The following is a 13514-nucleotide window of genomic DNA, read 5'->3' on the forward strand; positions in this document are numbered from 1 at the left end:
AGAAGATACAGTAAATTTTCTCCCACTACTAAAGTACATTTCCCTTTAGTGTTCCCATATAAATGTGGTTTTGCAATTTTTTAAAAAAGCTTCAGTTTTTTCATATAGTCAATATAGTTATACCTATAATAATATAGTTAATTAGGCAACATTATTTACCTATAAAGACTTGTGCAGGTTCAGCAGTTTACACACAGATTCGCTTATACTCTATAGAGATTCTTTTTTTTTCTCCCAGCTACAATGTCCCCATGTTTAGAAAAATAAAAGTAAAAAATAAATTTAGAGGACTCTGGCTGAGTTACTATGTCACATTCCTAGGATCTGTGGTCCTAAAAGATACATCCCATATAAACCAGAATGGCTTGTTACAACCATTTTTTTCTCCCTCTCTTTTTCCTTTTGGAGCATGTCAAAATGTCAAGGGCTGCATAAAGATGTCCCCACAGCAGGCTATCAAGAAAAGCCTGAATGGCCCTTCATTGACAGACTTGCATCTGACCTGTTCAAATGCTTACTGCTAAGACAATCCTTCCATGCTGAGCTAAGAATTATCCTGAGAGAAAATATGCATCACATTTTTTTCAAATGCTTATGAAAACATTTGTGCTGATAACTGAGTAAATTACCTGTTTGGCACCAAATACTCATGAGCACTATTACATCTTTGGCCTGAAGATGTGGACCCTTCCTTGTCCAAATCATTCTGTCTGACAGAGACAGAACGTAACATAACATTGCTGCTGCTACAGCCATACACGTGGATTCAAACTCACAAAGAAAGAAAACAGTAACCAAGGGATATCATCAAAATATATAACCCACTATGAAGCCCTGTCTCATTAAAGATTTTTATCAGTTGTAGAATTTCTATACTGTTTCCTAATTCTGCTGCAGATATACTCTATAGATCGTCACAAATTAGTAATAAATAAATAAATAAATAAATAAAACGTGTTTCACTTAAAGCATAGAACAAGGGAAGGAGACAAAGATTCAGTGAAGTACTTCAGCTTTCCTGTGACCACTTTGAAACCTTTTCAAAGATGCCTTCTAGATCTAGTGAAGAAGGGGGAAAAAAAATCTCTAGCATTTTTCATCTTTTTGTAAAGATGTCTAAATCTTATTTTCCTATTCAGCAATTCCTCGTTAGTAATACAACACCAGTAGAAGATTTAAGACAATATTCCTAAATTTCAGAAAAGCAAAATTCCTGCTGTCCTGCTGTTTCCCTTAAATTCAAATAGCCAAACTGTTATGTAGTCTCTCTGTTGTGAAAGGTTGTGAAAATATTTAATTACTTCATGTTTTCCATATTTAAAATGGACCGATAAATACATAGATACATAAATACATAGAAGCATAGAATGTCCTGAGTTGGAAGGGACCCATAAGGATCATAGAATCATAGAAACACAAGATTGGAAAGGACCTACAAGATCATCAAGTTCAAATGTCTTCCTATCACCAATACTATCCACTAAGCTATTAAATCATATCTCGTAGTACCACTTCTAGGTGATTATTGAATGCTGTTGTTCAACTCAGCCTATAAAAATATGAAGAAATTTTGTTTAACATTGCATGCATCATTGAGTCCAACTCCTGGCACTGCACAGGTCTTCCCAAAAATTCAGACCATATGACTAAGAGCACAGTCTAAATGCTTCTTAAACTCTGACAGGCTTGGTGCCATGACTGCTTCCATGGGGAGCCTGTTCCAGTGCACAACAACACTCTCAGTGAAGAACCTCTTCTTGATATCCAGCCTGAACCTCCCCTGTTGCAGTGTGACACCATTCCCATGGGTCCTATCGCTGGTCACTAAAGAGAATAGATCAACGCCTGCCCCTCCACTCCCTCTCATGAGGAAGCTGTAGACCACAATGAAGTCTCCCCTTAGCCTCCTCTTTTCCAGGCTGAACAAGCCAAGTGACTTCAGCCACTCCTTGTACATCTTCCCCTTTAGGCCCTTCGCCATCTTTGTAGCCCTTCTCTGGACACTCTCCAACAGTTTTATGTCCTTTGGTGCCCAGAACTGCACACAGTACTCAAGGTGAGGCCACACCAGCAGAGTAGAGTGGGACAATCACTTCTCTTGACCGACTAGCGATGCCTTGCTTCATGCACCCCAGGATATGGTTGACCCTCCTGGCTGCCAGGGCACACTGTTGGCTTCAGCTTGCTATCAGCCACAACCCCCAGATCCCTCTCTGCGGGGATGCTCTCTAGCATCTCGTCACCTATATAACCTGTCCATATAGCCAGGGTTGCCCTGTCCCAGGTGCAGGACCCAACACTAAAAAAATAAATAGACTCCTAAACACTAATCTCGGTAAATAATTGGGAAAAGCACAAAGAATAAGACTAGGAAAAGGAAGCCAAGCAATGACAAATGGAAAGTTAAAAATGAAGCTATTGCTAGAGTGGAAATCCATTACAACTAAATCCTTGTGTGAAAATTACTATCAGGAAATGGATCAAAGTGAAAATGAAAAAATGATCACAGGTGGGTATTAGAAGTCTAAAAACAGATAAGTCCTTGATAGTTTTCAGACCGGCTTCCAACACCAGATTTTAATGAAATAAATGAATTAGGCCAAATAAACATTAATGAACTCCAACTATGATGTGAGCATACACATTGAAATTGAGGCCTCAAACACGGAAGCAAGCAGATAATCAAATCAAGCCAGAAGGCTAGCAGTTCCTGACAGCAATAAACTTGGCTCCATAAGGGAAAAATGACTGCAGAAAATCTGGAATAGTAGTTAGTATATCAGAAAGGGTGAGCTTCTTGATGCATCTCAACCCGTTTGCAGCGTAATACTTCAATGTACAAGAACAGCCACACCAGAGATCAGATCACTAACTGCAGTGTGTTAACAGTATTAACAGAATATAGTTAAAATTTTTCAGCTTCATTTTAACCAGCGTAAGCCCAGATATTAAATCTGAAACCTATCAATTAATGTTTAGAGAAGACCGAAAAGAACTCTACATTTATCTGGAACTAAAAATATATTGAAATTTCAAATGCCACTGCAAACTGAGAAACCTAGAACCTTAAATTTCAATAGTTTTGATGCTTGTTATGCAGGAAATAAAAATTGAAATTTTCTCTCTTCCAAGATATACTTGACAAAAAAGCTTAGAAAGCCAGTCTCTTGCTACAAAGGGAACTACATGATCTTTAAAGTCCCTTCCAACCCAAATCTTTTAATGATGCTATCATATTATAACTTCTCCTGCTATATTATTTAAGTCTAAAATATGTTTTTCACCACTAGAAATGTGTAAAATAAAAATATTTATTTCTAAAGTTTCAATATTTGAAATATTCTTTTTGTTTGATACAGAACTCAGAAGCATTTTAAATTTTATTTGTAAAGTGCACTTATATTTGTAAAGTGCACTTACCCCCCCAAAACCTCTTTTTTCCCCATTATAACTGTTTTGTTTGTTTGTTTTTTGATTTTATATATACTACAGATTTTTTTTTTTTTTTTTTGAGGGGGGGGAGGTTAAGCAATCTTCTCTCTTCTCAGAAAAAGTAATTGCAACAAATAGTTAGAATCACAGAAATAACCAGAGTGAGATGTTTTCCTTATTACTGAGCTGTTTACCAGAATCTCCAAGCAAGAACCACTACTTCATCTCACTAAGAAAAGAAAAGGCAGCGAGTTGAGGTAAAGGTAGATATTACTTATGCAACTGTGATCAGTTACCTAGTAGTACCCCATATACTTTCTTTGTAAAACATGCCTTCACGTTACTTTGTCTAAAGCCTACAGTTTTCTCTTCACTAGGACCCTCCAGGAAAAATAAATGAATAGTCATTTCCTTTCTAACATGAAGGAGGCCTATGAGACATCAAGTACTTCAAGTTGTGGAAACACCAAAACATTTGAGAGCATGTGGGGAAAACAAGATAATAAACACGAAGACTAGAAATGTATTACTGTTATCGAATCAGAAGATGACCTAAAACTAAATGAGAGGCTATTCTAGCACACATCTCAGCAGAAATATGGCTTCAGGGAAAAAGCAGTAACAAGGTGCTGAGATCTTTCCCAAACACGTTTTTAGCCCTAGAAGGATCCTGACACTCTTCACTTAGAAGGAAGAACAGAAAGAAGTCAGATTTTGACAAGTTATTAACAACAGAGTAAGTCTCTCTCTTTAAAATTTCTGAGTATTGAAGGGTGATGGGTTGTGACACAGCACACTCCATCATTGGAAATAGAATACACAATAACGAACATCAGATCCTGAACTTTCTCTTCAGGACAAACTATTAAGTGATACCTTACACCTCATGTTCCTCAAAAATTAGCATTAAAAAAAAAAGGCAAAAATTCATTAAGAGAATATAGGATCCTGCAGAGAACTAGGCAAGTAAAATAGAAAGCCCTACGATACGTAAGAAAAAATATTTTCAGTTACCAAACAGACCTTCCTAACCTTCAGGAGGATGAATGTTGGACGCAGTCTTATAGTTCTTTAGAGAAACTACCAGACATAGAATGTTTCCTTAAATATATATATTTTTATCAAGTATGTACAGCTTATTTTATGCTAGAATTGCATGATAGTATATCAAAATTATTTTTTTTTGCCAAATGCCTTTGACCACTTTCAGCATAAATTGATCATAGATACACACTTATGAAGCTTCCATGATAAAAGTCCCAACATTAAAAATAAGTAGTGAAAATTTATTTTGAAAGATTTTTTGTTCAATCAAATGAAATGCTGCCACATTTGAGATTTAGTTCTTTCATTTTTACAAATGTATAACACTAGAAACTGTATGCAAATCAATGGACCTACATTACTAGAAGAACAACAAAAATAAGAGAAGAATCAGCTTGTCAGCAAAAAAAAACATTCAACTTTGCCGCATGCTGGATGAAAAGGAAAAGAAATCGGGGCTTCACAATACTTTCAACCTAGCAGTTGTCATTGACGCCAACATACCACTATCACAATAGTGCATGGTCCAGCCCTAGGCCAAATTATTGTCAGAGACGAGTTAAAAGAATGATTTTTCTATTTAAACATAAACAAATAAAATTTATTATGGTCACACCCTCTAAAACTCTATAAATTAATATGGCTTTGTTAGGATTATATAAGATACTCCTTTACATTTATACAAATGGTGTTGGCAAAAATTATGTCCTTCCAGGGGGCTCTGTGCAGTCGAAGTAGTATAAGGGTTCTTTCAAATACAGTAGAACTTTTATCAAACTGAAAATAATCCATTGGGAAACAAATATGGGACAGTCTAAAGCAGATACTGCATTTTATATTGCATTATATGCAGATACAAAATGAAGGTTTTTTTTTGGTTGGTTGGTTGGTTTGTTTTGATCTCACAGGGAGGGATGCTGTTTTTTTAAGTCAATTTTACAACCAGTTGGCAGTCAAATGAATCAACATCTACTCTAGTAAACATGCAAGTACATTAACCCAACCAGAATAAACAGACCACATGTAGCAAAGATAAATAACATACACAACTTTAAAAGACAAGAAAGGAAAGCAAAATTTGTAGTTTAAACTTACAATAACTTCTTTACTTAAATGGTATTTGATTGTTCACCCACCCTTGCAACCAAATATTTTGAAATAAAAAATATTTTTGTCTGGAATTATAAAATTAAAGATTAATATGTAACTATGGAAAAGTCACCCATAGAAAAGCCTATTCTTTTTAACTGTCCTTTTTCCTTGAATTAAATTTTTGTGAATCTGTTACAAAACAGTCTGGAAAATAAATTTGTTCTGACCAATAGTCAAAAGCCAGAAGTCGCAGCACCTATTTTATATACCATTTGTCCATATTCAAAATATTATAATAATCTTTTTAGAGGGGAAAAAATAAATTCCACAAAAAATAACATCAGCCATATTTCCTCAAAGAAATATTACTCACAAATGGATTTCAAAGTCAACAGCTACTAACAGCTTTAAATAGTAGTCATTTATATGTTTCCACTGTTATACAATGCAGCAAATAAACATAACACAACCAAGAAGGACCATACCTGAAATGGTTTATAGCTGCTGATGTACAGTGTCTGTCTTATCCATCTGTTTCCTTGATTTCCAAACTTGTACCACAACAGCCATCCCTTGGTGTTACTCACAGTTCTCTGGAAGACTGACAGCAAGTAAACTTGCTTTCCATACATATGATAATGAAAGCGGAAAATGCAGGTTCCATTCCCAGAAGGGTTGAAGAGAGGACTAAGCAAAACTGCTCTATCTTCAAATTCGTGTGGCTCAGAGGACTCCATGTATAGATAGTGTCCCCTGCCTGTGCCTGTTGTGTGATCCTTTGACGGGCCTGTATTAACCGTTGGGGTTGGACCCTGTATTCTGATCCAGTCAAAGTCATCTTCAGTGTCCTGCTCCCAATTGCATAAACCATTTTCAAAGTTACACTGTAGGTCAGGGTCTGAAAAGCAAGCAGAACAGATGGTCAAGTGAAGGCAGTATCAAAAGGCAGTACTGTTTTAATGTACTCCCCATTCACTTTCTTCCTAGTATAGAAATAAAATATTTTCTTTTTCTCCTTACAAAAATTTCTAATATAGATAAAAGCCCATTTACTTTTTGCAAAAGTTTCCCTCCAAGGAACAAATTTACACTTATATGAACAAAAATAAAATAAAAACCTTTAGTTAATTACTTCCTCTTTCAGTATACATCTGGCAAACATTACATAATTAATTTATTGAATAAACAGAACTGTGAAGACCATGTTACTATTCACGTATTGGATAAATTTATGCATTTTAAAGCATCTGAAGTCCTTTAACTCCTTTGGACAGTTAAGTTTCAGGTAAAACTGAGGATAACTGGATGAAATAAATCAAAAAATTTAGCTTTGTAGATAGATGTAATAAGTGATCTAATATGTTTTTGCAAAGCAGAAGTAGTCTCAACAGCTTTATAAAAGATAAATTTCAGGCATTTATAACACAACTGCACTTCACATGATATCAAGCCAAAATATATTGATTTGACCAATTACTTTTAATGCAAAAAAAGAAAGTTTATCATAGGTGTTGAACTTGTGTTCCACCCTTGCATCTGCCTTTCATAAACTAACTGAAATAATTTCTTTATTAAATAAAATTATTTTTTTAATTATTATTAAGCTTTTATTTATTACGATGTTTAAAACTGCAAAATCATCTAGTACTTTCTTACTATCAAAATGGGTTAAAAGAAGATAGGCATTTTACAAGAGGGAAAAACTGAGATAGAATGGAAAGCCTACGCTGTCTTTGAAATTCAGATGTTTAAATTTGACATTCAGCAGATATCAGCGCAGGCTAGTATCCCCTCAAGCATGTAAGGTATCCATTGCTTCTCAAACTCACTCTGATTTACATAATTTGGTTACCTCGGGATGTGATAAAGCACCAGTTAGTTAATTTTCTTTTATATTAATGTTCTTGAGTTCTTAAAATTGATGAATGCGTGCCTGGGGGAGAAAATCATCAACACTGCCCTTCAGCACTGCAAGGTGAATGTCAAAAATGTGAATGACCTATAGCTTTTCTCAATTCCTACAAGCTCTTTCTCTGAAAGGGACAATTGGGTCCAGTATGACTAGAATGTTATAGTAATACAGATATTTTAATATTTTCTCGTTAGAGAGGGTTATACAGAGATAGGACATGCCCTTCTCTCACTCCATATAATATCTTGCATCGCATTTCTGTCAGTGTAACCATAAACAGCACATTCACCCAGATTAATTTGCAGACTGCGAATTCTCTCCTTAAAAAAAAAAAAAAGGTAAAAAATGCTTAAATGCATGTATTTTAGAAAAATTAAAGAAAATTATCTTATTAGAATAAAGCAGATTGAATGACATTTACTCTCAGATGTGATAAATTATATGCATTTAAGTTAATAATTTTCAGTGTTTCAGCAGTAAATATATTCAGTTGCATCATCTCTGGTTATGACACTGATAGACTGTACTAGTATTGTACTTTTTTGCTCCAGAAATGAACATGGCAACTAATTTTTTTTTTTTTTTTTTTGGCAATAAAGTAAGCATTAATGGAAAATACTCACTACAGTTCTCTTCATCAGATCCATCCCCACAGTCATCCACAAGATCACACACCCATAACCTGTCAATACACGCTTTTGTGCTTCTGCACCAGAAATGATTAGGACCTTCACAGCTTGATGCAGGTGGTGGAAGAGCACAATTTTCAAATGTAATATCATCAATTGCTGAGACGCCATCATAAAAACCCAGGCTGATCTTATTGACTGAAAACTGGAAGGGATGTGAAAGGCGTCCAAGCTGAATGAATGTCTTCAACCATTGATTTCCATGATTGTAATATACTCTCCAAAGGACAGTAGGTTCTTTCAGCCCATCCACAAGCAATTGCATCTCTGCTGCTCCAACTGACTGACCGTAATTGTAATACCTAAAATGATAGAAACAAAGTTAGAGGTGTAAATGATGAGAATCAAGTATGCTGGAACATCTTTTTTTATGACATCTTTTTTGTCATAGCTCTGTGAAATACGGGACATCTACTATGCCTATTTCCAGTTGCCTCTAATTCACTTTCCGTACTGATAGTAAATAGGTATAAAAGAGAATATTATATCAAGAATTGAAAACTGTGGGAGAAGAAGCAAACTTCATTAAATTATAAACCATAACTGAAGAGACACATTGCTTTCATATTAAGCAATGAACACTGTTCATTCAGATGCATAATATGCCTTCTACAAATTTAATTTAAGACATAATTATAAAGTTTCCAGAAGGAAAAAAATGAGCATTTATTCAATGCAAAAGCACCCCTTCCAACTGTACTAGTTATTATTAACATGCTGCATTTTTTACAGTATTTTTTGAGAACATCACAACATTTTAAAATGATAAATGCATAAATGAGCAATCATACAACAAAACTCGAAACTTAACCAGAAGTGTATAATTTCCAGGCCTATACTGCAAGTCACAAGTCTTTGATAAAATGACATTTTCTCTTTCTATGGTAGATGTATTTGACATTGCAAAGAAACACTACACTGCATAATGCAGAAGTCATACAAACAGTTATTTATACTCCACCACCATCTTTGATTTAAGTATACAAATTATCACAGATTATTTCTTCTGTCCCTCTTTGACAAGATTGAATAGAGATTGTGATAAGAAAATAGTTGAAAGAATTTTTTTTTCCCTGTGTATTTCAGGGTAAAGGATTGAAATTGAAGCTAGCATGCTTGCACTGGAGCTTCCTTTCAAAGATGATACAACCCAAATTTGAATATTCTTTTGATAATCCAGCTGGTAACCTCATGAGCTATTAGATTTTTGGAAGGTTTCTGATTCTTGAGAAAAATTCCATAATGTTTTCAAATCAATTTTAACCTAAGTTGAAATATTATCACAATTATGGTGGTTTTTGTCCATGTGCATGCAGATGCAATCCTTTAACATAATTTTGACCAAAGCCTTATAACAAAGAAGTCCCAAGTTTCAGTTCTGAAGCTGTTCTACAGCTTCAGCTTTTTTCTGCATATTTGTATAAGACTAAAATATTAAGAAATAGAAAGAGACAATACTGCACAGAAGAGTGTATATATTACTTCAAATTATAACCACAATTTCAATCCAAGAGAAACAATCTGAGATGGTCCATAAATTTAAAACTCTTTTTTCTTTTTTTTTTTTTCTTTTTTTTTTTTTTTTTTTCATACCAAAAAGACATTGTGCAGTTTGATCCAGCTTGCCTGAACTTTGGGCTTTGTAGCTGAGCAATTTGTGAAATGCTGCTGCTGTTTTTCAGAATGAACATAAAATGACCTATCAAAAGAAAACAGAAAACAACTTTTCAGGCTTAACAAAGAAATAATTTCTAAGCATTTGGAAAAAGTTCACAGTCCCCACTTTAAATACGATTAAAGAGTAGGTACTATTTATACACTCTTTATATGCCAGTTCTCTATTTCAAGGCTTGTCTTGTCTTACCTTCAGACTTGTTGTAGGTGTGATCCTGCAGAGGAGCTTGATTCTTAAAAGCAGGTGCAAGAGCACTACTGGAACTTCGTACCCAGTCAAATCCATCTGCACTTGCGGTTTCAAACCAGCCACAGTTATCTCTTTCAAAGTCACATACAGCAGCTGAAATGAAATAAGAAACATTTCAGTTTGACTCTGTACATGACATGATTAAGGGAGCTTTACATGACTAAGGGAGCTTTACAGTATGAAAAGGAAATTAAACATTTCCAATATGTCACTGGTATTTTAGACAAATGTCTAGAAAAGGGGTAGGGGGATGAGATGGCATATTTGTTTTATAACCGTTGTGTAAGACAACAGTCCCACAGGAACAACCAAGCTATCTCTGTACAAAATGTATTCATAAAGCATTCTCTCTAAAGACACTGCAGCCAAAGTACAAAAAGCAGTCAGAAAGAAGCTGAAAACAGACCTTGCAGTCCTCATGCTGCACAGCAGAACACAGAGCATGCAAAGCAATAACAAGAATTCTGCAAGCTCTTTTAAGGAATAGATGCTGGAACCAGAAATAAAGTCCCTTATTTCCTGAATCTCTGCGAGTATGCTAATGATAGCAAAACCATTCTTCTAGTTGGAATAGAAATCAAGCTGAATATCAGGCTTTACTGAGATGCTATGTTATGGTAAAAAGAAGACATCTCTGAAACACAAAGTGCTGTGGTGACAAAGATTTGAAAAATATATTCAGCTGTATTCTTCAATTCCTCATTTAAAAGAATAGAAATAATTTAGAAATATACATAATGCAAAAGAAATAAAATGAAAGGAAGAAGACGTTTGAATGTAATTTCACAAATATTTATGACGTTAAAATGATGAAATGTCATATTTTCCTCTTCTGCACTTAAAAAATTCCTCACTATGTCACAAAATGATATGCTTGTTACTGTAATTAGAACAGGCATTTGATGGAAAGCATAAGGAAAACTATTTCAGGAAATTTAACCAATTGTTCATTTACTATGCATATAGAATAAACCCCAAAATATTCAGACAGTCATGATTGTCAGTTCCAGCATTATAATATAAAGATTTATAACCAGTTGCAGTGGCCATAACATTATGAAATAGAAAATTCACATTTCAGAACCAAATGATGTCTCTTGGTAAACAGAATTATATAAATGTTTATTGATAGGGAAGGGCATTGGCTTTTGTTGTTTGTCTTAGTCTTACTGAAAAACCTTTCCCATTTTAGGTTATATATCATTTGTTAGAAAGAATGAAGAAATTTTAACGTATTATAATTGTTGGTTAGGGCTTCTAAAAAGATGAGATTTTTGTGGGTTATTAAGCAAAGCATACGGAAATGCATAGTTATGGATTTTGCTTCAAAAAAAAAAATAATCCACAAATATGAAAGGCCAAATAATATTTAAGGGATCAAAAAATGTGTTTTCTATACTTATAACGTACGTTGTTCACAAATGAACTACATCATTTTATGATTGACAAGCGTAATAAAAAATAAGGATGATTTTTTTTTGAAATAACACTTTTCTATAATAAAAGATAAAATTATTTATGGATATACTCATATAGGTACAATGGGAATGTCTGATAATCCACTGGCAGAATATAATGATAAGGAGATACGGAAAGCTATTTCTGCTTTTCCTTTTGATTGCTATAGGCTTTAAGAAAAAAAAGAAACTGGCCCATATCCCCAAGGGAACATCAAAAAAGAATATGACAAACTTTAGACACAGATGGTTATACCAAAAGATGAAAAAAAAAAAAAAAAAAAGATAAAACAGTTAAGTCTCTGAGCACAGACTTGCATCTGTAACTGGAAACAAGGATAAAAATGAAAGAAAAGATGCATTTAACTTAAGCATGGATGAATACTCTGAGATAAAATAGCCCTCAAACTTCCAACTAAATCTTAAACCAACTTTTTTTAAAAAAATAGGGAAGATACAAGAATATCATAAGCTGGTACAGCCTGGGTGAAATGCAGTTGTTTTTAATGTTTGATAGAGCTTCAATTATTTAACTGTCTCATAACCTGTTTGACTGGCACTTCTGTTTCAAAAAGACTGCCCAGAGAGAAAGGCTGTTACCTGGGTACCTCTAAAGTTCCTCTCACAGTGAACATACACAAATTAATCTACTATCTCTCCTAATACCTTACTTTCTGCCTTTCTCCTATTTCTTATTTTCTTACATGTTCTATTTTGATGGAGTCCACCCTCAGTAAGTTTGCAGAAGACACCAACTTAGGCCCAAGTGTTGATCTGCTCAAAGAAGACTCTGCAGAGGCATCTGGGTAGGACAGACCGATGGGCCTAGGCCAACTGTGTGAGGGTCAACAAGGCTAAGGGCTGGTCCTGCACTTGGGGCACAATGACCTTATGTTACAGGCTGGGGGAATAGTGGCTGGAAAGCTGCCTGACAGAAGGGGACCTGGGGGTATCGGTCAGTAGCCAGCTGAATATGAGCTAGCAGAGCTCTCATGTCACTCAGAAGGCCAACAGCATCCTGGCTTGTATCAGAAATAGTGTAGCCAGCAGGACTAGGGAGGTGATTGCTCCTCTTTACTCAGCTGTGGTGAGGCTGCACCTCCAGTTCTGTGTTCAGTTTTGGGCCTGTCACTACAAGAAGGGCATCGAGGTGCTAGAGCATGTCCAGAGAAGGGCTCCAAAGCTGGTGAAGGACCTGGACAACATGTCTGATGAGGAGAGGTTAAGGTAGCTGGGGCTGTTTATCTTGAATAAAAGAAGGCTTAGGAGAGATCTTAATGTACTTTACAATTACCTTAAAGGAAGTGAGGTGGGGATTGAGCTCTTCTCCCAGGCACCAATTGATAAGAGGAGGAGAAATGCCCTCATGTACCAGGGGAAGTTTAGGCTAGATATTAGGAAAAAATTTCTTTACTGAAAAGGTTGTGTGGCATTGGAAGAGGCTGCCCAGGGAAGTGGTTGAGTCACCATCCCTGGAGGTCTTCAAGAAACATGTAGATGTAGAACTTAATAGCATGGTTTAGTGGTGGACTTTTCTGTACTAGGTTAAAAGTTGGACTAGATGATCTTAGAGGTCTTTTCCAACCTGAATGGTTCTATGATTCTATCAAGATGCTAACTATCAAGCAATCTTAAGGACTCTGACAGGCTTTCTGCTTCTTCTGTGTAAGGAATTTATTGCTAGTTTTTCCTTAAACAATTTTTGGTCATCCTTACGGTGTTTTGCATGTCACCCACCACAACCTATAATCATCCTCATCCTTTTTTTTTTTTTTTTTTTTTTTTTTTTTTTTTTAATCTGTACATTAGTTCAGCTATTTGTTTGATGCCTTTTTTGCCTTTTTGCTTCAAATAGTCTCCATGCCACCTTTATGCATTTATTTCTCTGCTGTCCCTTTTAGCTTCTTACTTAACATGCTCCCTCAGTAATCATGAAGGAACCAGAATAATACCGTGAACGTACC

The 13514-nt window shown here is 35.2% G+C and overlaps 1 protein-coding gene across 1 annotated transcript in view; it reads right to left on the reverse strand.

The window, feature by feature from the left end:
* MALRD1 (MAM and LDL receptor class A domain containing 1) overlaps positions 1-13514 on the reverse strand; it is a 253692-nt gene that overhangs the window by 184692 nt on the left and 55486 nt on the right. Inside the window, exons 14-17 of the mRNA XM_032182284.1 lie at positions 10034-10186; positions 9763-9868; positions 8104-8471; positions 6054-6466 (exon numbers count right to left, since the gene is read on the reverse strand). Coding sequence (XP_032038175.1) covers positions 6054-6466; positions 8104-8471; positions 9763-9868; positions 10034-10186 — 1040 coding nt within the window. The remainder of the gene's footprint in view (positions 1-6053; positions 6467-8103; positions 8472-9762; positions 9869-10033; positions 10187-13514) is intronic.

This window comes from Aythya fuligula, chromosome 2, assembly GCF_009819795.1.
Source record: "Aythya fuligula isolate bAytFul2 chromosome 2, bAytFul2.pri, whole genome shotgun sequence".
Classification (NCBI taxonomy): domain Eukaryota; kingdom Metazoa; phylum Chordata; class Aves; order Anseriformes; family Anatidae; genus Aythya; species Aythya fuligula.